Raw genomic sequence first — 26472 nt, 5'->3', positions numbered from 1 at the left:
CCATTGTTACAAGGCTTTTATTTCTCATGAAAATAATGAAAACACAGTATTCACTCCAGAATAAAGGAAAATAGCTACATTTATTTTTCTATAATTAATATTTGATTCTTATCTTAAATATTCAAAACACCATTACTCAGAGGTAAAAGGTATTGAAAGCATTTAAGAGAATTTTCTATTCCTTTTCCATGGGCGCCATTAGAGAATTAATGAGCTGGTGTTTGTTGACATGATTATTTTCCACAAATGGGTTCTCTTTCCTTTTCCATTTATCTACCATGAGATGTAAGACATCCAAGGACTCTTGCTGTTTAGTTTACTGTTCTCTAGTGGTGACCTATCTCCATGGCAAATACATGACAATCTCCCTTTACAACAAACTGATCTATAACAAAATAGCATCTCATTGGAAGTGTACGAAAAATAACACTAACCCATCCACCCAAACACCCACCTGCATCATGGTCACCTTTCTGTGTTAAAACCCTTCGAGTGTCTACGAACTCTCTTCTCAGAAATCATAATGTTCTGTGTTAAAACCCTTCGAGTGTCTATGAACTCTCTTCTCAGAAATCATAATGTCGTGGGCAGAAGAAAAAGACACAATTAGTTGCACTTTACAACTGTGCGTTTCTGCTTGTGGAGAAAATAGGCAAAGTAGAAAATAAAAGGAAGGGTCCACCTTTGGGGGTCAATGTTAACGTTTGTTACAAGTGTTAGGGAGCAAAGGCAGGAATCCCACACTCCCTTGGAAAGTCGCACACTCTGTGTTGCTATTAAGCCTACCTCACTGACATCAACATTCAGGACAAGGGGTAGGTGCTGGAGCATGGCCAACCAGAAGAATGGGGGGGGGGGGTTCTACCCCTGAACAGAATTCACAAATATGCCCCTTCACTTTCTCCAGATGCACTCTGGTTAGATCATCCACCGTGACCCCTTAAAGGTAACATTCATTTCTAACAGAAGGGGGTTTCCATAGGAAGTCTTTCTATGACAAGTGCAGAGACTTAAAAGGGCAAGGAAGATTCTAAGAGTCCCCTGTCTCACAGTTTAGTTCAAACCATTTACTGAGTACTTACTCCATGTCAGGTACTGTGTTAGGGGCTGGAGACAGAGATGAGTTTCCAACTGAGTGGGAGAGACCCCGACACACACGTACAAATGACAGTCGCATGAGCTGAGCTATACTCGAAATACAAAGGGGGCATAGAGGAGAAATCCCCATCCCAGGTGGGGAGCTGATGCACATCGATGGAAGTTTCTTAAAGAAGTGATGTTGGAGCTGAGTCTTGGAGAAGAGAGACAGGTGCTTCCCCCCAGGGAAGGTCAGACAGCATGATGTATGTTTGGGACGTTGCAAAAAGGCTAAACCATATGAGATTTGCAAGCTTTGAAACAATAATTTGATTTGGTTTGGCCTAAGCACTGCATGTGCTGAGGATCCCACCAGCAGTCTGGGAGGGCTGGGAAGCAGCGAGATTCGGGGAGAGAGGAGAGACCACGCTGAAGACAGGGCAAAGGTCAGGCCAACCTCTCACAGGCTGGGATTTTGTCCTAGGGCTAAGATAACGCTTGAGGCGCTAGGATTGCCTCAGTGTTCAAACGTGTCATCCAAAAAAAAATTGTAAACATCAAAAAAAGACATTTAAAACATTTAAAAGGACATTTTCTTAATCATTCTATCTTCTTAAAATTGTAACTATTTTCAAACCTATTTCCTTTAATGTTTTATCACACAGTTTCTTTACATATGCCATCTTAGTATGCAAAACCTTTGCACTTTAGCACGTTGGGCTGGTAAATCATTTCCCATGTAGGCATCATATATGTTATTATTTTTTTGGTGTTTATTTATTTATTTTTGAGAGAGAGAGAGAGAGACAGAAAGAAGAGGGGAGGGGCAGAGAGAGAGAGAGGGAGACACAGAATGTAAAGCAGGCTCCAGGCTCCACACTGTTAGCACAGAGCCCGATGAGGGGCTTGAACTCACAAACCCCGAGATCGTGACCTGAGCCGAAGTCGGATGCTTAACCGACTGAGCCACCCAGGAGCCCCTCATATATGTTCTTTTGAATGGCTGTAGAGGTTTCGTTGGGTTCTCACCATGACCAACTTAACCATTTCCTTTCTGCATGTCAGGTAGGTAGTCTCCAGATTTTCTCATGACAAACGACACTTCCATAAAGAGTTTCTACGTATCTATTTATCTTACGCTTTCCTTGAGGTAAATTCTAAAGTGTAAGGATCCTAGGCTACCAGGAATGAACACCGTTATGGCCTTTTTTTCTCCAGGGGGCAGACAGCTTGGTACTTACAGTTTTGCTCCAAGTCAGGCCGGTGGTATGGTGTTCCTTGATGTATGCTTGCAGAGCACTCCATATGTTCAAATAGGACTTCACCCAATCCACATGGCGTAAATCGCTTTGTTATAAAAGAGGGTGGAAGAGAGTAGAGTTAGGATCTAAGATAAAATTTAAAAACCACTAACAGGAACGTGGTAATCCAGTAACTAAGGCTCAGGAGGACCCTGGACCAGTTGTCTTTCTGGGTCAGTCACCGTGAACCAATTTCCGGAAAGGACCCTGAAAGGCTGGTGGCCCAGGTCTCACCTGAGGGGGGCCGAGTGCCCTCCCTGAGCTCCAGGTGAGGGGCCAAGGGGACCCCGGGGAGCAGATCCAGCAATTTGGGCCGTGCGCCCTCACATGACCTCTAACTAGAAGGTGACCATGGAAGAGACTATCTCTTTCTGTACCTGCTTCTGGTGCAGAATGAGAACAATGTGTTTCGGAGGGGAGAAGGGTATTGGAAGAAAAAAAAAGTCCTTTGGCTTTCTAATAATTTGGTTGGTTTATTTGGCCAAGGGAGTAGTAAGGAGGATGCTGATGCAAGGAGACGATTTCCCACAAACAGGTAACACCCAGTCCCTAACACAACGTGGGGTTTGTAGCATTGGGCACAACCGCTCAACCAGACCCCCATTTCCAAGACAGAGCGAGCAAACTGTATGAGGGGAGCACGGCACTGTGGCTGCTCTGTGTTGTTTTGTTTTGATAGAACAGCTTTGTTGACATACAACTCACATCCCATACAATTCATCCATTGATTTAAAAACATTTTTTTAATGTGTATTTATTTTTGAGAGAGAGAGAGAGAGAGAGAGAGCGCACAAGCAGAGGGAGGGGCAGAGAGAGAGAGAGAGAGGGAGACACAGAATCGGAAGCAGGCTCCAGGCTCCGAGCTGTCAGCACAGAGCCGGACGTGGGGCTCGAACTCACAAAACGTGAGATCATGACCTGAGCCGAAGTCGGGCAGTTCACTGACTGAGCCACCCAGTTGCCCCTCAATTCACCCATTTAAAGTGTATAATCCAATGGTTTAGGTCAGCAGCCATGCAATCATCACCACAGTCAACTTTACATTACATCACCTCAGAAAGAAATCCCACACCCATTAGCCGTTACTGCACATTTCCCCCAAACTTCCCCAGCTCTGGACAATTCCTAAGCTACTGTCTGTCTCTACGGATTTGCCCATTCTGGCATGTCACAGAAATGGAATCGTACAATATGTGGGGTTTTCTGTGTGTCTGACTTCTTTCACTTAGCCTGTTTTCAAGTTTCATCCATGTTGCTCTTCTGTCAATGCTTCGTTGCTTTAACGGTTGAACAACATACCATCGTATGTGCACACACATTTTATTTATCTGTTCAGTAGTCGATGAACATTTGGGTTGTTTCCACTTTGGGGCTATTATAAACAATGTTGCTACAAACATTTGTGCACAAGCTTCTGTGTGAACATGTTTTATTTCTTTTAGAGATACACCTTGGAGTAGAATTGGCGAGTGTGTCTGGTTTTGGCGGTAAAAAATATCAGGACGTATTTCTTTTTTTTTTTTTAAGTTTGTTTATTTATTTTGAGAGAGGAAGAGAGTGTCCACGGGAGAGGGGCAGGGAGAAAGTAAGAATCCCAAGTAGGCTCTGTGCAGTCAGTGCAAGAGCCCCACGTGTGGCTCAGTCTCCCGAATCGTGAGATTGTGACCTGAGTGGAAATCAAGAGTTAGATGCTTAACCGACTGAGCCACTCAGGCACCCCTCGATACATATGTATTTAAATGTTTGTTTATTTTTGAGAGGGGGGAGGGGCAGAAAGAGAGGGGACAGAATCTGAAGGAGACTCCATGCTGTCAGCACAGAGGCCAACGCAGGGCTCGAACTCATGGACTGTGAGACCATGACCTGAAGTCAGACACTTAACGGACTGAGCCACCCGGGCTTCCCAGTACGTATCTCCTACACTGAGTGGTGGACATAGGACTATCTTTTGTGTTGTGATTATATTTTCCGTATATTTTATAAATATTCATTCGTATCTCCTCAATGCTTCTGAAAACTGAAAATAACCCGAAACAGACGCAGTATTGGTCAATGACCTGGTCCTCACGTTTCCTTCCCACTGAACAGTCTGGGCCGGCCGGTGAGGTGCGGGAGCCCCTCGATTTGCTGACCGATAAGCACTTCCACTTCTGCTGCCTGAGGGCTCAGAGGGGGAGCCGCTCTCCAGCCCAGCACCCAGGGGGTGGAGGCTCTTGTTTTTGCCTCATTCCCTCCGTGAATGACTCGACATCAGCCCCATCACATACAGCCAGCTGTTGACAGGGCCGGCCATGCCATTATCGGAGGGGAAGGACTCTCATAACCCTTCCTGCAGCGGAGACACTGCGGCTTGTCTCCATCCAGCCCATTTTCAATTCCAAACCCAGTGTTAAGTGTCTCCAGGACCTATTATTTGTGCTGTGGAATGCGATGTCTGTTGAAGCTGGATCTGCAGGCAAAGCTCCTTGGTTGGGGCTCATCTGTACTGCCCTTCTTAGAGATGTCTCTCCATCAGCCCCAGTTGTATTTCGTCTCCACGCCCTCGCTGGTTCCCCTCTCAGGGGCCTGGTTCACTGTCTCAGCTCACTCCTGTTCCTCACTCACACTTCATTTCCTGATTCCTCCTTTCTTCTCTCTGCTTGCCCACCAGCCCTGTTTGGGGCAGTGTGAAAGAGCTGTGCCCTTATAGGACGGGTCCACCGCGAACCATCACAGAGCCCTCTGGCCGCCGTGGGGACACGTATGGAATGGCACGTATTCAAGTGGGGAGTTTATCATCACGAGAGAACTGTGGCAGATTTTCCAAAGCACATCCATTATCTGGATAACTGGCCTCACTTTCCACTTTGCTTTAGCCGCAAAGATGGGCTCTTCCCTTAACATTTACCGTAAGCTAGCCTTTGAAAGGAATCAGGAACGCACTACATTAAGTTCGGGGACATGTTTAACAAGCGAGCACCTGAAAATTTGGTCGGTAAAAGAAGGGACGTACCTGTGTTTGTAGTCCTTTAAGACTCTGTTAGTGTAAAAGGTGGCAGCCTCATTCATCTCCTTGACATAAGGACCAGGTTTGGGGGACTGGGCGAACAGGACCGTCACCCCAGCATAGAAGAAAAAAAAACAGGATAAGAAAGAAAATGTCTTAAGGATGAAGAAAAGCCATGGAAAGGTGGAGACAAACATTTTGTTCTGTAAGGATAAGTGAGACATTTCCACATCTCCGAGCACAAAGCATCGAACTGCAAACAGGGTAAGAGAGAGCTGGTGCGTTCACCCCGAGAGGAATCTCCTGGGGTGTAAGGGACAGGAAGGAGCCCGAAGGTAGCCCAAAGTTCTCCTAAACACTCCAAAAAATGACAGGTGCAGGGGCCAGACTCACCACAGCTATCCACCCAAGGGCAGGGATGCTTTCGCTGACGGCCGACAGATGATTAAACATTTTACTCCCCCGGTTTCTCTCTCTGAAAGTTTGGATTTCCTGGATCTTTTCTGAGATTGGTTTCAGAAGCGCAGCGACATCATTCTGCAAGCAAACATTGAACATTGTTACTAAAGAGCAGGGCAGGAGTTCAGGTCTCCAGGCTGGCCTCAGCAGGAGTACTTGCCATTGGTCAGGGGCTTTCAGACTAGAACGGAGGGCTGTTGTTACTGTAATACTATGTTTTCATTCTCTGAAGTGTGAAAATTGTACATATTTTTAACATTATGAATGCCGTCTCCTGAGACATGGAAGAAACCCAGCATATGATACAGCGCCTGTTTTAGAGTGCAGCATGAACAAGGAAATTGAGTGTGGTCAGTTTAATTTCGAAATGGAATGTATAGGCCACACACACTGGAATAACACAGATCTAAAATCAGGGTGGGTGATGGGGGCGCTTGGGTGGCTCAGTCAGTGGAGCATCTGACTCTTGGTTTCGGCTCAGGTCATGATCCCAGGGTCGTGGGATCGAGCCCCATGTTGGGCTCTGCACTGAGCTGAAATTAAAAAAAAAAAAAAAAAGATGAAAATAAAATCTGGGGTGGGGGAGACATTAGTAAAAAGGTATCTTCTTGCTCCTGTGGGAATAGATGCGAGGGAGGGTCTTGGTTTTACCAGTTACCATAATCCACATGAAAAAGTGGAGATCTTCCATGGTGGCTCTTTTTTAAAAAAATGTGATGGCTTACAATATTTACGGTTACCTTAGTCTGGTTTGGCTTTCTACGTTGTGCCTCGTGAACCTGGCCAACAACTACTGGTTACTCTCACTTGTGATTAATTCAACAACTGACTTCTCTAGTCATGCAGAAAATGACTTTCAAAATTATGTGAGCCGGTTATGAAGTATCACAGAGACAGGAGCCTGTACTCCCTCCCCATCCACCCCTGGAGCAGTCTCTTCTCTTTGGTTTTGAAGTAGATACAAGATTACCTGTTTGTTTTTGTTTTTTGTTTTTTTTTTTTTATGTGTTCCAAAGAACTAGAAACAGCTTGTACTCCGGCAATATTTTACTAAATGGTGTTTGCAGAATGTTAAATGGAAAGGCCCCTAAAGCTCTTTCATTTCTTTTACTGAGACTTCAGAGCAAAGGTTCTCAACCTTGGCCACACATTGAAATGATCTGGGAGCTTTGAAAAACAGAGGGCTGGGTCCCACCCTGAAACACTGTGATTTCACTGGTCTGGAGGTGGTCTGGGGTAGGGATGTGGGGGGAGCATTTCACCTCCAGACCAATGAAATGCTCCTCAGGGGCAGATTTTAATCACTGCTACAGTGATGGCTTAGCACCCCAAAGGGCAGTTGTTCCTGCCAGGGACGGCAGACCGTTGGGGAAGAAGCCACAGTCGGCCGCAGCAGCTTCCAGACCTCACTTCTCTTTCTTGACCCTTTTATATACCCTTCCCTACAAGAAATGTATGTTAAGAGCTGACACTGGTTCGAATCTCAGCTCTGCCACTTACTACTGATGCGGCCTTGAGCAAATGACTTAATCTGAGCTTTGGTCTCCTCATCTGTAATTCAGAGATAATACCTACAGCCTGTAGACTACAGGACATACAGCATTTCAAGCTTTCATTTCATTTCATTTCATTTCATTTCATTTCATTTCAAGATTTACTCTTCTGTAATTAGCTCGGTGAGGAAGTAAAAGGGATGTCCTCTAGCATATGTAATACTCCTTTGCTTCAAGTAAGTGTCTGTGCATTTAAGATAAGAGAGGCTCCAAATAAATATCCACCTAGGTTAATAGGATTTTAGGATTACAGGAGTCCAAACTGGGTCATCTAGTTCAGGTTCTGATAGACCCGTCTGAGTAGGTCATGATCAGTGTTTTAAAAAGTAACTGAAACAAAGAAAAAGTATCAGAGGGCATTCACATGTACTTCATGTGGGTGGGTGTGTCCCAAACATTTGTTTCAGTTACCCAGTGCCTGTGCGTGTACATGCGTGTGTACAATGTATTTCTCATCATGAATCTCAGTCTAAAATTTTAAGAAGTGTGGATGGAATCCAGTTCTCCCATTTCACGTAATTAGGAGACAAGATCAGCTAGCCAGTGTTAGTAGAGCTGGGGCTAGAACCCAGGTCTTCTGGGAGGCCCTGAAACAACTTTCTGCATCCGGTGCTCAGAAAAATACAGTTAGCTCTCCACACACAAGTTTCCTCCCTGCCAGCAAGAGTAGGGGAAGGTATTGTGAAGAGATTAAGGGCTCAGATCTGGAAAGAGACCACCTGGGTTCAAGTCCTTGCTCCCCACTGTACTAAACCCCAGGCCATTCATCAGATTACCAAATGTGTCTATGATTCCATGACCTCATCTGCAAAATAGTGTTGATAATGGTACCCACTTGACTGGACTGTTAGGAGGAGTGAATGAGAGGGAGCTGTCTGTACTCGGTATAGAGTCAGGTGCACTGGGGTGCTCTGCAAGCAGGGCGTGATCTCAAGGTCTCTGCCAGGGAAGCCTCCAATCGCCCACATTCACCGACCAGTTCCCTCTTATCACTTGTATGCAAGCACAAGAAGAGAGATTTCCTAGTTGGGATATGCAAATGGACAGAGGCACGCTTTTTGTTTTGTTTTGTTTTGTTTTTGACACCTTGATTTAGGACTTCCAGGCTCCAGAACTGTGAGAAAGTAAATGTCTGTTGTTTAAGCCCCCCAGTCTGTGGTACTTCCTTTTGGCACCTGTAGAAAAATAACCTAAGGGCGTGATGGCTTTATAGGAGAAGCAAACACCTCCAAACCCCCAACAACAACTCCCAAATCAACCTCTGAATAAAACAGTCACCCCCCCACCAAATACTCCTTGCCTCAAAACTCCATGCCTCTTCCATGTTTGTTTGTTAATGGCAGCCAAAAGTCAGGTTTAAATGCTCTCCTTGGAATTTCACTATTTGTTTATTTAAAAAAAAAACTTTTTTAAATTAAGTAAATACTACCCACGATGTGGGGCTTGAACTCACAACCTCAGAATCAAGAGTCACATCTTCTATAGACAGAGCCAGTCAGGCACCCCTGGAATTTCACTCTTTAGAAGGGAAACATTGCCCTCTTCAAGGGATTCTTTTTAGTCTAAATCCTACATCAGATCCAAGGTGTGTTATAGGTATTTCTAGAAGGCAGCTGATTTTTGCTTATGGCAAACTACTAAAAAACATCCTAATTTCCTCCAACAATTTGCTAAGCTGTAATATTCTTGATGCAGTGACATTTCTGAGAAAGGCCAGAATATCTGAATTGTTGGCGATATCTGGCCTATTGCCCCAAGGGGAAAAATAACCAGAAACACTGTATTTACAGTTAGATAGATTTATTAAGGCCATCTTCATTTATCTCTAACTTCCCAAGAACAAACTCTAAAGTCTGAGGAGACAGAAGGATATTATACATTGGTTATCTGATGAAAGCATCATAAAGATTGAGAAAAGTTTCCTTTTGCCTTGGTTTGGCAATTGCACAAAGAACTGTCCTCATTAAGAAAGACATAGAGAAAGAGAGAGAGAGAGAGAGAGAAAGGAAGGAAGGAAGGAAGGAAGGAAGGAAGGAAGGAAGGAAGGAAGGAAGAAGGGAGAAAGAGAGAGAGAGAGAAAAAGAAAGAAAGAAAGAAAGAAAGAAAGGAAGGAAAGAAGAAAGAAAAAGAAAGAAGGAAAGAAGGAAAGAAAAAGAAAGACAGAAAGAAAAGAAAAGAAAAGAAAAGAAAAGAAAAGAAAAGAAAAGAAAAGAAAAGAAAAGAAAAGAAAAGAAAAGAAAAGAAAAGGAAGAAAGAAAGACCGGCTCAGAGAACTAAGTAAAACAGCTATTTGCATAACCTTAATAAACACTATAGCTTTTATTCGGTGCCAGATTTCTCCTGTACTGCAAGCTAGGCTAACACTCTCCAGCTCATCCTGAACGTTCACAGCTGGAATCAAAAACAGAGAACAGTAGGGTTATGGCGTGATTTCCATCAAGGCTGACTGTGTAGGGATGTCAGATGAAAGGCAAATGGGAGAGAGGCTTTCAGTTACAAGTATTTCCACCTGTTAAGTACTGAGCAGGCACTAGGCGTACTCAATAAATACAGGCTGAAAGGCACATGTCAATGAACACTACAAAAGGGCTTTCCACTCATAGAAGGGGATACATTTAGGAGGTGTCCTGGGTTGTTTCAATGGATGCATTGGTGATGGCTCCTCAGACTGCATCTAGCTTTAGGCTGACTTGGGATTGGCCAGTTGTACCCAGGTCTCATTCAGATGACTTCCTTCCTTTTTTCCTTCCTTCCTTCCTTCCTTCCTTCCTTCCTTCCTTCCTTCCTTCCTTCCTTCCTCCCTCCCTCCCTCCCTCCCTCCCTCCCTCCCTCCCTCCTTTTCTTTCTTTCTCTCTCTCTCTTCCTTCCTTTCTTCCTTCCTTCCCTCCCTCCCTCCCTCCTTCCTTCCTTCCTTCCTTTTAAAAAATTTTTTAAATCTTTATTTATTTTTGAGAGACAGACAGAGTGTGAGCAGGGGAGGAGCAGAGAGAGCGGGAGACACAGAATCTGAAGCAGGCTCCAGGCTCTGGGCTGTCAGCACAGAGCCTGACACGGGGCTTGAATTCATGGACTGTGAGATCATGACCTGAGCCAAAGTCAGACGCTCAACAGACTGAGCCACCCAGGTGCCCCAGATGACTTTCTTTAAACTCAGGTTTCTATTACTCTGAGAGACCTTTCCTTGGAAGAAAACCATTTTGCAAGGTTCAAATGAAGGGTTAACTGGAAAATCTTCTCTTCCCCTTCCCCCAGTTTCTGTGGGCTTTATCAGAAGGAGAAAATGACCAAAATGGAAGGGAGAGAGAGACATCAGCTGACTGTTAGTTTCAGGAAATGTTCTACAGGACTGTCTCAGCTTGATGGGACTGTGCTTTGGAGAGTATTTCAGGACTCGGTGTCTTTATGACCCTAGTTTCTGCCTTGAAGTTGAAGAATTGAGATCCAGTATCATCAACTTCATCTCAGCTTAGTTCCAGAAATAATTGTTTTGCAGAAAGTAAAATTAAAGAGCTTTATCAGCAAGCTCTGTAGAAACTTTACCCAAAAAGGAAAACCAAATTTCCACTCACGCTATTTTGTGAGAAATGGAACAGACTCCCTGGACTTTGACCTCAGAGATGTGTCACTGAGTGGAAGGAAATAAGCCTATTCCTGGAATCCAGGGTTTTCATGGGGTCCTCTTCACGAGGTAGAGAACGGATCAATCTATCGCTACTCCTTTTTAAATAATTTGTTTTTTTCTGGTTATAAAATTAACATACGCTCTCTGTGAAACGCTGGGAAAAAAAACAGATGGGAAGACGTCGGTGAACAATAAACATGCTTAATTCTGCCACGTGAAAAAAAAGCCCTACTTAAATGTTTTATTTTTTTTTTCTGGCACATAGACTTAGTAGAGCTCTCTTGGAAAAGAACAATAATTACTTTAAAAATAATGGCCATTAAGACCGTAAAGAATGGTCCTAAGAGTGGGATTCCAGCAGTTTCAATGAAAATAAGCAAGGACACAAATAAAATCCCATCAATATATTCTTGGCAAGTACTGTGAGAATTCTGTAATTGTAGAAAGGATGTTCTAAATGTAAATACTACAAAAGCATTACTATCACAATGCAGACAAGCTCAACAGCATTAAAGAAAGTATTTGATTTTAAATATCTGAATCCTACTTACATTTAAAATTCTAAGAAAACTTACATCAAACAAGAATGCTTAGCCAAGCATGCCACCAAATATCAATAATTATTACCTTGGCTAATGTGTTTTTGTGCAAAGTTTTACCAATTGATTCCACTTAGGTGCATGTGTGAACATGTGCATGAATTATAGCACAAAAGACATATGGAAACATACACATCAAAGAGTTAACATTAAAATTTTTCTTATTCAATCTTGTAGGTTTATTCATATTATTTTAAATTTTCTTTGTTTAAAAATTTTTTAAAAAATGTTTGTTTATTTTTGAGACCAACAGAGACAGAGCATGAACAGGGGAGGGGCAGAGAGACAGGGAGACACAGAATCTGAAACAGCCTCCAGGCTCTGAGCAGTCAGCACAGCACAGAGCCCGACGTGGGGCTCGAACTCACGGACCATGAGATCATGACCTGAGCCAAAGTAGGATGCTTAACCAACTGAGCCACCCAGGTGCCCCTTCATATATTTTGAATTTTCTAACCTGTACACCCATTTATTCTGTTATTAGGGGAAAAGTTTTAAAACATACTAACTAGTTTTGTACCTTCAGTGGTAGAAAAGAATTTAATGGGTGCTATTAAACTTACATGTATCAAAAAAGGTTAAGCCTCTTCCTTACCATGAGGTAAGTCGTTTCAGGAAACCATCTTCAGAAATTATCAGAATGAGTTATTCAGTTGAAGAATACTTATAGCATTTTCTCAGGCAAAGGTTACCCAAATCGGGAACAATATTTGTTTCTAAAAATATGTTATTTGGGCACGTTTTAATAAAGGAAGCAATTGTTTTCACCATTTTAAGTTAGGAGCAAATATTTTTTATCAGAAACATTAATTTGAGTTCACTCACTTTGGTGCAGTTGTAGACACTTCCCCAGGCTAGTTTCCCTTAATGTTCCTGTTACATAAAAATTTTCCACTGTCCAGGAACATTTTGGAGGTTTGAGAATATGCCTCATGGAAATACTTTCAGAAACACTGGTACAGTTAAGACAACTTGGAAATTGAAAACAATTGCAAAACTGTCACAGAAGTCAGTCTAAATAAACGAAACTTACTGAGCACTGCAAACATACATGATATTGTAGTAGTTGTCATTATCTTGCATTGTGACAGTTTTCATAGAAGATATTTTTTATGTTCATAAGGATTTACATTCCATATCTTATTTCAGCGTTTGCTAAACTCTCCTAAAAAATACACTTAAGCATCCTCGGCTTTTGCTTATATTCCTTAAAAATCATTTAAAAATTTTTTTACTTGTTTTTTTTTTGTTTTTGAGAGGGGGCAAGGAGGGGCAGAGGAAGAAGGAGAGAAAGACTCCCAAGCAGCCTGCACGCGCCCAGTGTGGAGCCAGATGCAGGGCTCGATCTAATGAACTGTGAGACCACAACCTGAGCTGAAATCGAGAGTCAGACGCTTAACCGACTGAGCCACCAGGCACCCCTAAAAATAATTTTTAAAGAGTAAAACCATGGAGACTTGGCTCCTTGGGGAATGAATTGCTTTGGAGAGTTGCACTGTCCTGATACCCAAGAGAGAAGCTCCTAACACAAAAACTCCTGCTTAATTTTTTAAAGTTTATTTATTTATTCAGGGAGAGAGAGAGAGAGAGACCAAGTGAGAGAGCTCCTACTTAAATTTTTAATGCAAATCTTTCAACAACCCATTATACTCATCAGCACTTTTTCTTTCAGTAATTTTTAAAAAACAAACCATTTCAGACATGCATAAAAGCATAGAGACTAATAGGTAGGCATGTATATGAAACATCACTGAATACTGGGGCCCAGGACCATCACCATGCTGTTCCTTTACTGACATTTGCTCAAGGATGGTTGGACATGCGAGGGTCTGGAGCCTGGGACAGAGAACCTCAGGGAAGGCACAGAAGCTCGACGTCAGCCTGTTCCATTTTTCTCATAAAGGTAGAACTGTGCGCTTGTAGTTACAAATCGGGCAGTTTTAAAATTGAAGCATAGTTGACATATACCATTATATTAGTTTCAGGTGTATAATTAATGGTTTCATACTAGTCTGGCTCATATCCACCACCATATGCAGTTACAAAATATGTTTTCTCCTGGTGCCAAGTTTTAAGGTTTACTCTCTTAGCCACATTTGAATATGCAGTACAGTATTATTAACTCTAGTCACCATGCTGTATGTTACACCCCCACAGCTTCTTTCTTTTATACCTGGAAGTGTGTACCTTTTAATCCCCTTCGCCCACTTTGCCCACCTCATTCTCCACCCCTGACCCCTGGCAACGACCAATCTGTCCTCTCTATCTATGAGCTTGGTGGTTTTTGTTTTCAGTTCTATCAGTTTGGTTTTTTTTTTTGATTCCACCTATAAGTGAGATCATATGGTATTTGTCATTCTCTGATTTATTTCACTTAGCATATGCCCTCAAGGTCCATTCATGTTGTCGCAAATTATAAGATTTCATTCTTGTTTATGGCTGAATAATATTCCATTGTATATGTATCCCAGTTCGTCCATCCATCCTGATTGATACTCAGGCTGTTTCCAAGTCTTGACTATTGTAAATAATGCCACAATGGACACGGGGTGCAGATACCTCCTCAAGTTAGTGTTTTTGTTTCCTTTGGAAAAATATCCAGTAATGGGATTACTGGATCATATGATAATTCTAGTTTTGATTTTTTTCCCACACACACATTTAAAAAAATGTTTATTATTTTGAGAGAGAGAGAGAGAGAGCAAGCGAGCCTGACCGGGGGAGGGGCAGAGAGAGAGAGAGAGAGGGAGACACAGAATTGGAAGCAGGCTCCGGGCTCTGAGCAGGGGCTCGCACTCATGGACGGATAAATCATGACCTGAGCCGAAGTCGGATGCTTAACCGATGAAACCACCCAGGGGTCCCTATTTTTAATTTTGGGGGGAACCTGTTCAGTGGCTGCACCAATTTACATTCCCACAAATTGGGCATTTTTAACGTAAAATCTTTTCTGCAAAAGCATTCAGCAAACCACAGGTAAAGAGCCTTCTCCAAATAAATGTTTTAATTGTTCAGATAATACTACAAATAATAATTTGCACTGTTGCTACCGACACATTGTAAGTTATATGTTTTAACATTCAAAGCCTTATTTAGGATTTCACGGCCCGTGACACTGAGCAGTAGACACTTTGTCAGTCCCCACTTATATTTTTGTCTTTGCCACTGTTCACAGGGGTGAGCCTTATCTCTCATCATTTCTAGTTTTTGTTGTGTACTACCAAAACCTACAATTGATTCATCAGAACAAGAACACAGTTCTGCTGACATGATATGTGGACCACAATTTTCTCTAAGCTCTCAATGTTTGACATGTCTCAGAAGAGTAGGTACAAGATATAAAAAGTCAAGTTCAACGAAAATCAAAATGTTTACACAATGACCCACAACAATTTGTGTCCTTATAACACCTCATATCCTGAATCTTGCTGCAACAATGGGAGTCAGAAGATGGAAACAACAACAACAACAACAACAAAAACCCTGTAACATTAACTGTTCCCTCAGGTTGAGATTTATTGTTTTCATTATAGTTGTTCTGATAGGTAGAGTCTTTCACTGGTAGTACAAAAAGAGAATAGTCCAGACAGAGAAAACACATCTTTTGTATTCACGCATGGGTGTGCAGGCTAACAAATTAAGTTGAAAATCAACAACTTAACCTGGTTACCCACAGAGAGCACAAGAGAGGAGACTGGGTGGCCGAGAAGAATCTTATCTTGAACTTTGTTATGTTTTCAGCCTATTTTATGGGTCCAGCTGAGAAGATATCAACTCTGACCCCATCTGGGGAGGTATCACCTGGCATCTAAGAATGATGAATTTTGTAACGATCTATAATTTTACTTTATGGGATACTGAACATTAGAGAGGAACAGCAGGTCTCATTTTGTGCTTTACTCAAACGCACAGGGACTTCACTAACAATCTCTACGGGCATAAATTGGAGAACACTGCCAAAACTGTCCAGATTCACCAGCTTTACAAAATCTACAACAATATACTATGATCAGAAATTAGTTCTCTGCAAATGCAAAAACCAAAAACCAAAAAACACACAACTGAACTGCCATTAATCTTTTTTCTCCTATTAACATTTGTTGAGCACTAACTGTATGCCAAGCACCATACAGTCACTTGTGTCTACTTTCTAATGATAAATCTCAGTTTATTTTTTTTATTTTTGATAAATCTCAGTTTATTTTTTTAAATTTTTGCTAAATGTGTTTATTTTTAAAAATTTTTTTTGGATAAATCTCAGTTTATTTTTTTAAATTTTTGCTAAATCTCAGTTGATTTTTTTTAATTTTTTGATAAATCTGTTTATTTTTTTAATTTTTTTTGATAAATCTGTTTATTTTTTTAAATTTTTTTTGATAAATCTGTTTATTTTTTTAATTTTTTGATAAATCTCAGTTGATTTTTTAAATTTTTTGATAAATCTCAGTTCATTTTTTTAAATTTTTTTGATAAATCTGTTTATTTTTTTTTATTTTTTTGATAAATCTCAGTTTAATTTTTTTAATTTTTTTGATAAATCTGTTTTTTTAATTTTTTTTGATAAATCTCAGTTTATTTTTTTAATTTTTTTGATAAATCTCAGCTTATTTTTTTTAATTATTATTATTTTTTTTTGATAAATCTCAGTTTAAACTATCAAAGCATCATTTGAAAAATCCCAGCCTAGTCAACTGGATTTACCGGGTTATTATCTTCCCCCTCAATAAGCGGCCCATGGTAGAGGCATGGCTAGATCTCCCTGAGATTCATTTATGCAGAATATTGCTGAGATGACCCAAATCTATAGTTTCCCTTCCAAACTCAGGAGATAAGAAAAATTTCAACAACTATCCTGTGAGTCTTAAGTCACATGGTAGGTGAACCATTAACTGTCTCAAGCTACTAATGCTTAGCTCCAATAATCCTTAATTAGAAACTTGCTTTTTCTTTTAAGGTTAGCACAATCTCCATGAGATTCCACTGTCCGATTTTATCAAGCACAATGCTTCCCACTGGGCATCCAGTTTGGTGAACAGCTCAGCACCAATAGTGCTTCCTGGTCAACGGAGTTTGGTATCCCCCTTTTGGTGAGTCATGATTCACCTCAGAATACTGCTAGAGAAGTACGAAAGAAACCTATTTAACTTTGTTTAACCTGATGTTTCTACAGTTTTTTGTTTTTGCCCACAGAACCTTTTCTCTTCCCCACCCCTGGTTTTCTAGGGAACTGATACTCTGTGGGACAGAGCGTGGGAAATGCTGTTCCAGGGAGTCCGTGGGGGCGGCTGCAGGAACTCCCAGAAGTCTGTAGGGCTGCTCATTGGGTATCCATCATTCCCCTCCTCTCCACTTGGTCTTGCTCATTACCACTGAGATACTTCCAAGGGCATTTAATGGAGGTAAAGAAGTCTCTAGTCCCCCTCCAACACCCACACCCACACCCACACCCACACCCACACTGGGAGGGCTGTTGGCACAGCCCGCCCCCCTCTGCACTGAGATTCTGTCTTCTACTCCCATCCCTCTGCCAGTCCTTCTCTGACTCGCCTGGCGCCCACTTCTAATCACGCCCACCATTTGCAGCTCCAGTCTTTCCTCTCCCTTCTCCTTAGCATCTTTGTTTTCTTTTTTTTTCTCTTGCAGATCGAACCCTGGGTGGAAAGGCAGACTCCCTACAAAACACAGCATTCTTTTTCTTCTGCAGAGCAAACTGATGGCTAATGACATTTGCCTTTGGTCCTTCCAGGTCTTGAGCTGTCTCTTCTCCCTGGGCTGCCCCATGGCCATGGGATGCTTCTTGGTATCCAAGAGGGATTTCTGGCTGCTTCCAGCTGCAGAGAAGTTTCCTGATTTAAGGTTTTGTTATGTTGTAAATCTCACGGGCTCAGTCTTCTCTGTGCTTATAGATTCCTGTGCCTGGTGTTTCACACTGACTTCTAAGGGGAAGTGCGGCTAACAGGGTGTGTGAAGCTAGCACAAAACATGATATACATCCAGAACGACTTTCTATGAGGTATGTGCAGGAAGACCATCTTTGATCTTTGACTTAGTTATTAGACATAAGGCCTACTGATCTTGACTATGTAGTAAAATGGAGATGATTGTATTCATTATGCCTCTAAAGAGAGTCATCTTGTTACCTGTTTGTTTCTTCATTTATCCAACAAATATATGCCAGGGGCCATCTATGTGCCAGGGCCGGTCAGAGGTGCTGGGGTAGGGCACCCCAATACAGACAGTTTGCAGCAGCAAACGATACAGCGACTCTTACATCCCTGCCCTCTTTTGTTCAAGCGAGGTGGGGAAGGAATTGGCTCATACGGGTTTGGAGGTGGGCAAGTCCCAAGATCTGCAGGGTGAGCTGGCAAGCCAGAGACCCAGAGCTGACGGCAGAGCTCCAGTCTGAAGGCCGGCAGGCTTGAGACACAGGAAGAACTGGTGTTAAGTTTGAGTCCAAAAGCAGAAAGAAAGCTGATGTCCCAGTTTGAAGGCAGTCAGACAGGAGGAATTCCCCCTTACCCAGGGGAGGGTCAGGCTTTTTGTTCTATTTGAGCCTTCAACTCATCACATGGGGCCCACCCACATTAGGGTGCTTTATTTATTCAACCTACTGATTTAAGTGTTAATCTCATCCAAAAACATCCTCACAGAAACAGCTAGAATAACGTTTGATCAAATATCTGGGCACCCCAATGGCCTAGTGAGGCTGACGTATAAAGTTACCCATGACAACAGGAGACAGAGTACACTCTGCGGGGAGCAGATTTCTGATTAAGGATGATTGGGGCCGGGTATCAATAAGAACAAAGAATAATAAATAACTAAATTATATAGTATGTTAGGTGTTAAAAGCCACTGGAAAAAAGGTGGAGTCGAGTGAGGGGGATCAGAAATACATGTGGGGATGGGTTGCAATCTAAAATAGGATGACCAGAAGAGGTCTCATGAGGGAAGTGACATTTGAATAAATACTTGGAGGAGGGTATTAGCCGTGGGGCTGTCTGGGGGAAGCAGAAAGAGCTTTTCAAGAGGAAAAAACCATCACAGGGGTCTTGAGGCTGGAATGTGTCTCCAGGGTTCAAGGATCAGCCAGCAAGACCAGTGGAGCTGGAATGAGTTGGAGGAAGAGGTGGAAGAGGAAATGGTGGGGAGCAGGGGAACGAATCACATGGGCTGTTGACAGGACTCTGGCTCTTATCCTGAATGAAACAGAAATCGCCACAGAGTTTTCAGCACAGGAATGACATGATGTGATTTTCTTTTATAAGAATCATTCTGGCCGCTGTGCCGAGAATAGACTGGGGGAAGGGGGAGGGTAGAAGCAGGAAGATCGTATTTGAGACTCTGCGAGAATTTGGATGAGAGACAGAAGCAGCTGGGGCCAGCGTGACCGTAGCGGAGGCTGTGAGGAGATTCTGGACTGGACGTGGGCTATCTGAGCACAGGAGGAGTTAAGAATAACTCCTTGGTTTTTGACCTGAGCAATTAGGATGGAGTTGTGGTCACCTGAGAAGCAGAAGTTGAAGAAGGAACAGATTTTAGGAGGAAGACCAGGAGTTCAGAGTTGACACACTCTTTAGTTTACCCTTAACCTTGCCTTCCCAAGGGCCACACTTCACTAAGATTGTCTGCAAAGCGGCTCCCGATGTCCTTAACTCCCCTCCTTGCTTCTAAGCTTGATTCCTTTCTGGTTTCCATGCTCGGGAGCACCTTCTCCCTTCTCAATTCAGTGCAACACAGTGTATCATGTGTTGCTCCTCATACACAAGGATGGTGCCTTTGGCCCACAATCAGCAGGAGGTGAGCTCGGTGCCGTTTCTCTCCTGGTGATGGTTTGTGCTGAGTCATCCACTCTGGCCAGCAGCAAATGTCTGCGAGACAAGTCACCTGGATAATGGGTACATCCTGGGGTTGGCGGTAAAATTTTTTTGTTAATTTCCCAGGTCAATTACTCATTCTATCCTGAAATTAGCTGGCCCACAGAGAGCTCAAACCTTTGGACTTAACTTCATCTGTGCCATATTTTAACTAATCAGAGTAATGGATGGAGACATACTGTTTAATATGGTTGATCTGGGGTAGACCCAATCATGTCGTATGCGTGTCTGTGGGTGATCTAGCTTTCTTTCTTTCTTTCTCTCTCTCTTTTTTTTTTTTTTAAAGGTTTTACTTTCAGATAATCTCTACACCCAACATGGGGCTCAAACTCACAATCCTGAGATCAAGAGTGGCACACTCTACCTAGTGAGCCGGTCAGGCGCCCCCTTGCTTGCATTTTTTATGCTAAATACAGTGCTTGTCACGTAACAGGTAAATGAATAAATAAACATATTAATGTTGAAGTAATAAATAAAAATGAACCTTCTGAGAAGTGAGACGTGATCTGGATAGTAGAAATAAACTTATTTACTTACTATGGCAATAGTTTATCCTCTTTGATACATGTGTTGTTTTATTCATAAGTGAACACAATGATCAGGTATTTTTTTCTATGTTTTCTTCCTCTGTTTTCCTTCATAAGCTTTTCCTTGCATGGTATCCACCTTGATCTCATCAAGCTTTCTTGTTCCTATTATCTGTTAAAATATTTATAGAGCACCTACGATATGCCAGGTTTAATTCTAGGTATTTGGAATATATTAGTGAGAAAAAGAGAGACTTCCTCTACTGGGTTTGTAAGTGGTGAACGGACAGCAAATAATATACATGATAAATACATCTTACGTTGAAAAAAAGTAGAGCAATAAAAAGGGATGTTGGTGCTGGGGAGTTTTATTAACGTAAAAAGGCTTAGGTAAGAAGGTCTGGCTGACTGAAATATTTGACTATTTGGTGAATTCTGTTTATTCTAGCCAATCCTGTCACATGCTAGCAGCTGATCAGAGTGGAATATGGAATTTCAATGAGGAGAAAATAGGAATTGGAAAGGAATAAAAGTTGCCTCCCCCACTCCCACCCCAGAACTGGCTAACCTGGATTCAGCCGCTCATAAAGCTATAGTTCATTTTCAATTTCAGATAGTCTTGACCTTGGCATACAATACAGGATAATATGCTTGCTGCTGATTAGCATTACAGAATAAAATGTGCCAAGTATACTTTCTAGTACCTGCTTGACCACCTCTGTGTTACCAATCTTGATTTTTTTCTTGTAGGTACATGTTGTCAGCTCTGGGTCCTTCTGACTTCCAGTGCATAGCGTTACTTTATTAAATTAAATATACTCAGAGATTTTTTTTGGTGACCCCAAAATACAAAATTAAAATGTGAATACATGTACCCTACCACTGGGCAACATCATAAAAAGTTGGTAAATTTACAGGCAGGGAAAATATACAACTGTTTCCCATGGTTGGTTTTAGGAAATTTCTCTGAATTACTAAGATGTACCTTTCCAACATCACACACTCGCATTGCTAAGTACAAAATACAATGCCTGCAAATGAAAGGCTGAAAGGTCAAACTCTTTCCTTCCTTCTGGCACATTAGATGCTCCTTCCAGAACACAGAGAGATAGGCTGAGGCCAAGAGGAACTGACCTGGGCAGTCAATGGGATTTGTTCCTCATCATCAGGCCATGTTAGGAACCCCACACAAGTCTGTATAAGACCTTCAGTGGTGAGCCTCATATGGGGATCAGTTTGGGGGTAGGGAGGACATGAATTGCCTACTATCAGTCAGGTACTATACTTTGCATTCTGTATCTTAATTAAACACCACAAAACCTTGGAAAAATTAGCATTATTATTCCTGTTTTACAAATGAGGGGATAAGTTCAATAAATACTTAGTGATATGCTCAAGGTCATCTGGACAGAACTGGGATTTGAATTCAGATATGTCTGCTTCTCAAAGCTTATGTTCTTAGGCATAACGAAGAAAGCATTGGCTTTGGAGCAGGGCACATCCTGGTTTAAACCACACCTTTCACACCCGTTGGGGCTAACTTCCCCTCTCTGAGCCCCAGAATCCTTCTAGGAAAGGAGTAATACTCATCTGTGACCAAATAAGATAACGTGTGTATAACGTCTGACACATACACATCACAGAGACCTAAAGATGGGACCTGTTGTTATTTTCACCATTATTCAAAGATTTTACTGACTGTATGTATGAATAAACAGTATGCCATTGATAGCCAAACAAAATATATTGCTCAGTGAAACATCACTGGTAAGAGAACCGACAGCCCACAATTTGTAGTCACAGGACGAGCTTTCAGCGCAGGCCATCCTGGATGAGGTAGAAACTCAGGTCTTCTCTTCTGAGACTCCCAGGCCACTTACTCGTGTACTCCTAGATACGACATAGGCTGAAGCACCGTGACAATGACTGGAGCACTGAGGAACAGTCTTTGGGAGAGGCTGCCCAAGGTCAATGCCAGGTGGAATTGTATCACCTCTCATGTGTTGACACCATGCTGGACTCTGAGACCTCGCTGTTGCAGTCGCTACTGATTAGTCGTCACCGTATCACTGATTTTCTTTAAAGACAACTTCTCTTGTGGCCATCAGTTTTGTAAATTTTGGAACTCATATCCTTCCTAGACTTGCTGGTACAAGTGTTTTCCCGTTAGCAAGAGTGTGCCACAGGCAAGACACATGGCAGCCTCTAGTGGGAGAACGTTCTGTTTGCTACAGACCTTTCAGATATGAAGGGCAGCACAATGGAGTTGCCACGCACTGCAGGCACCAGAGTCAGTCTCGGATTTTAGTCTTTTTTTTTTTTTTTAAATTTTTTTTTTTTAACATTTTTATTTATTTTTGAGACAGAGAGCATGAACAGGGGAGAGTCAGAGAAAGAGGGAGACACAGAATCTGAAACAGGCTCCAGGCTCTGAGCAGTCAGCACAGAGCCCAACGTGGGGCTCGAACCCACAGACCACGAGATCATGACATGAGCCGAAGTCGGATGCTTAACCGACTGAGCCACCCAGGCGCCCCTAGGATTTTAGTCTTAACTCTGCCTCTTACTGACCAAGAGAATAACATTCACCTCATAGAACAGATGTGAAGCAACAGGTGTTCATATTCATTAACGCCCTTCCTCCTTATGCTTCTGGAAGGTATACTTTGAGACCAACTGTGACAACTCAGAGGGCAAAGTCCAATGACTAACAAAAACTACTACCTAGTGAGATGCCTCCGAGTGACTGATACTTCGGTGTCTACCTTGATAGATGCTGATTCTTGCTAATGACTTTGAAATTAAGTATTATTATCCCATTGTTTCAGCAGACAAAACTGAGGTTTGGGCACACTTACTAATTTATCTCTGAAGTTGGCCTGTATTATAAATGGTTTTTTTAAAAAAGGGGAATGGGAAATGGGAGGCAAACCATAAGAGACTCTTAAATACAGAGAACAAACTGAGGGTTGCTGGAAGGGAGGGGTAGGTGGCAGATGGGTTAAATGGGTGATGCGTATTTAGGAGGGCACTTTTCAGGATGAGTACTGGGTGTCATATGTAAGACATGAATCACTGGGTTCTACTCCTGAAGCCAAGACTACACAGTATGTTAACTAACTTGAATTTAAATAAAAAATAAAATAAAAAAGGGAACGAAATTCATTGAACAATTACTATTAATTGCATCAATGACCACATTGCCACCACCATGCTGTTACCAAAGGAGTAAGAAGGTCACACGAATGCACAGCTACAGCCTGGTGAGATGTGGTCCATGAAGGAACTGGGGAGGACCTGGTCTGAGGTGGGTGGGGTCAGGTGGGACAATCCAGAGGGGCCAGCTTTGCTTGTTTTTTTTTTTTTTAATGTTTATTTATTTTGAGAGAGAGAGAAAGCATGAGAGCACGAGCTGGGTAGGGGCACAGAGAGAGAGAGAGAGAGAGAATCCTGAGCAGGCTCTGTGCTGTCAGCATAAGAGCCCAACGTGGGGCTTGATCCCATGAACTGTGAGATCATGACCTGAGTTGAAACCAAGAGTCGACGCTCAACCGACAGAACCACCCAGGCGCCCCTGTTTGCTTGTTCTTTAAAAATGAGAAGAAATGTGCAGAGTTGTAAGCTGGGAGTACAGCAGGTAAAAATACACACACTCCTATAAAAAACAAAGACACAGAGGCATAAAAAGTCACAGTGTGCAGGAAACAATAAATTTTCCTGGAAGGCATGGAACGCAAATCCTGTGGGGAGTTGTGGGTGATGAGGCTGCCAAGCCAGACAAGGATCTGTGCCTGGGGAGCCCCACGTGTGGTGCTGAGCAATGCAGATTTTAGAGAGAACTCCTTGGAGGGTTTTAAGCAGAGCAGTGCCCCAACCGGAGACTGAGAATAACCAGCCTGGTGGGGAGGAGAGACTCAGAGGAAGGCACGGGGGTGGGACCAGCACCAAAGCAGAGGCAGCAAGGCCAGTAGGAGGTGTTTCTAAGGCATTCATGAGGGACTGACAAAGGCAGTGGCTAGGGTGACCATGAGAAGGGGCCGGATCTGAGAGGCATGTAGGACAAGAATGCCTTCTGTTTCTATTCTGCTGCCTCTTGAGGACCCAGCACACAGTAGGCACTCAATAATTGAGTGCTGAGTTGATGAATGAGGTAAAAATGAGAAGTGACACCAAACGGAGACACAGAGGATGACTCCAAGGCTCCCTGTCTAGAGGACGCTATTAAAACTGCTGCTGCCTCCTGCTGATAAAGTCAAGGAAGCTGCTGGATTCCATGAGCAGATGGAGACGGCACCCTGCGTCCCCAGCAAATCATCTTTCAAGCCAAAGGCAACCGTAAGAACATGGCGCACAAGGACTACCAAGCATGGGCTTTCTGCAGGATGCGGAATGAGAATTCAAGCTCTTGTCTGAGTCCTAAGTGGAAGAGTGACTTCAGCTGGCCTTTGGGTTGTGGTCACAGAGTCGATAAGAGAAAACACTTCTAGATTGCTAGCCTTTCATGATCCCATGTGGTGGTGTCTGGGATCCTTTTTAAGAAGTATTCCTATAGTGTTTTCATGATTTCCTTGGCCATGCTTGAATATTATGTTCTTTACCTAGGTTTCTTGCCTGAAGATAGTTAAATTATAAACACAAAATCCTGGAGTCCTACTTCCTATTATTTTGTCGGATTTTCCTATTTTATTGTTGCTTAGAACATGTTTGGTCACAAACATAGGGGGCTATTGTAATAGGAGGAATGTTTAGGTTCACGGAACTGCCCCATTTCACTCCTTCATTCTTTGAGCAGTATGGCACGGTGGAAGGTGGGAAGATACACAGCTCACCCTCCCCCATTCCTTCTTTCCTTCTCACTCCTCATCCCCAGAAGCTCCTGCACTATGTGGGGACCCCGCAGAGCCTGCCATGGAGGTGGTTTGAGGGCTACTTCAATAGAACGTTCTGGGAGTCTCTGGCTCCTGACAATGAAGGGAAGAGCATTTGAAACAGGAAAAGGAAGTTAAGACTGCAGAGACATGGTTGCCATATAGATTTTCCTTCCAAAATCCATTTACTTTTTGGAAAAGAACAACCTTATTCATAATTATTAGCCCCCGTAGTTATCAATTAACCCCTTTTTCAGGGTCAATGCAAATCAACCAAGAGCAATAAAGGGGCTGACAAGAAAGGAGGAAGAGTGGATGTGACGTGGGAGCCTGCATGACAGGAAAAGTATGCTGATATGGCAGCCAACAGGGTGATGCCCACACTCACCCCATTACACCCAGAGCTCTCAGGACCGGGCTCTCAGGGTTAGCTCCCTTGCCATCTTGGGCCACAGTGTCACTGGCTAGCAAACCTGGCTGGAGAAAGCTGGTGGCACTGGGAACCGGAAGCTTGTGCTCTAGGCTGGTAAAAGCCCCGCCGATCATTGCAGGTCTCTGGCAAGTTGTGTAACGGAACATCTGTGAGCTTTGGTGTCTCCATCTGTAGATGGAGTGTAACATTACTATCCATGCACTCCTGTGTGACATTATGGAAACTAACAGGTGATAAAAGAATCTCGAGATCCTCGAATTAAAAGGTTACTGGGAAATGTTCACATAAAATGCCATCAGTATTTATGCCATTTACATCAGGAGTTGGGGGAAAAACCCTCAGGACTGGGAAATCCGTTGATTTTACTATTTCTGTTTTCCATTCTACTTATCTCAAATTCTCTGCCCGCTGAATCCCACCCCCCCCAACTTCAAAAACAAGTACTGTCCCTTCTATATCTGCACTTTTATTGAAAGCAGAGAAATCAGACAATGGCATTTGAGTCTGGCATTTTGGGTTCATTTAGAAGAATCTTTATACTAGAAAATAAGAAAGAATGATTTTCAAAGGCAGTGAAAGAAAATCATCTTCAGTTAAGGGCAGTTTGTGTCCAGAGAAGCAATGGGGATGTGGATCCTGGGACAATGACATAATCCTCCTTCTTCTGTACTAGGGATAACTCCGGGTGTCTACAGGCAGCTGTTCAGTGGTCTCAAAACCATTTTGTTTATGGAGTTTCCTGACTCCAGACAATTCTACGGTGTGGTCACGGTCAGATTTCCTGGTCACGCACCTATGCGTTGCTTGTGCTGGACCCAGTTCCACATAGAGCTCCCCCAACACTTGACCGACACTCACAGCACACACCCTCAGCTCCATGTGTATCCTGTTTGACTTTTCCATTTGTAAAACACCTGGGAACACGTTAGATCCAGATGAAAACCAAGGTGTTTACAAACTAGTAAAGAAATACGATATTTATCCTGTCAGCTGAAATGAACGTGACAGATGTATTTTTGGTTAAAATTAAGATCCCGAGCCCTATCACGTTACTCCCGGCGATGTCGCCAGATGCACAGCGTGTGTCTAACAAAGACACACCCTATGGTCATTTGAGCCAGGCTGCGGGTTCCAACAATTCATGGCAGGGAGCTCGTGACAAGGGCTTGC

At 42.8% G+C, this 26472-nt stretch overlaps 1 protein-coding gene across 3 annotated transcripts in view; it reads right to left on the bottom strand.

The window, feature by feature from the left end:
- The window catches only part of CAP2 (cyclase associated actin cytoskeleton regulatory protein 2), a 150358-nt gene that overhangs the window by 31429 nt on the left and 92457 nt on the right, over positions 1 to 26472 (bottom strand). For all 3 annotated transcript variants that reach the window (XM_027040363.2, XM_027040362.2, XM_015071364.3), the window contains 3 exons: positions 5758 to 5901; positions 5371 to 5456; positions 2319 to 2424 (listed from right to left, as the gene is read on the bottom strand). In XM_027040363.2, the coding sequence (XP_026896164.1) occupies positions 2319 to 2424; positions 5371 to 5456; positions 5758 to 5901 (336 nt within the window). The remainder of the gene's footprint in view (positions 1 to 2318; positions 2425 to 5370; positions 5457 to 5757; positions 5902 to 26472) is intronic.

Source organism: Acinonyx jubatus, chromosome B2 (assembly GCF_027475565.1).
Source record: "Acinonyx jubatus isolate Ajub_Pintada_27869175 chromosome B2, VMU_Ajub_asm_v1.0, whole genome shotgun sequence".
In the NCBI taxonomy this organism is placed as follows: Eukaryota; Metazoa; Chordata; class Mammalia; order Carnivora; family Felidae; genus Acinonyx; species Acinonyx jubatus.
Note: the sequence above shows the minus strand (reverse complement) of the source record. Positions and strands in the feature narration are given on the sequence as shown.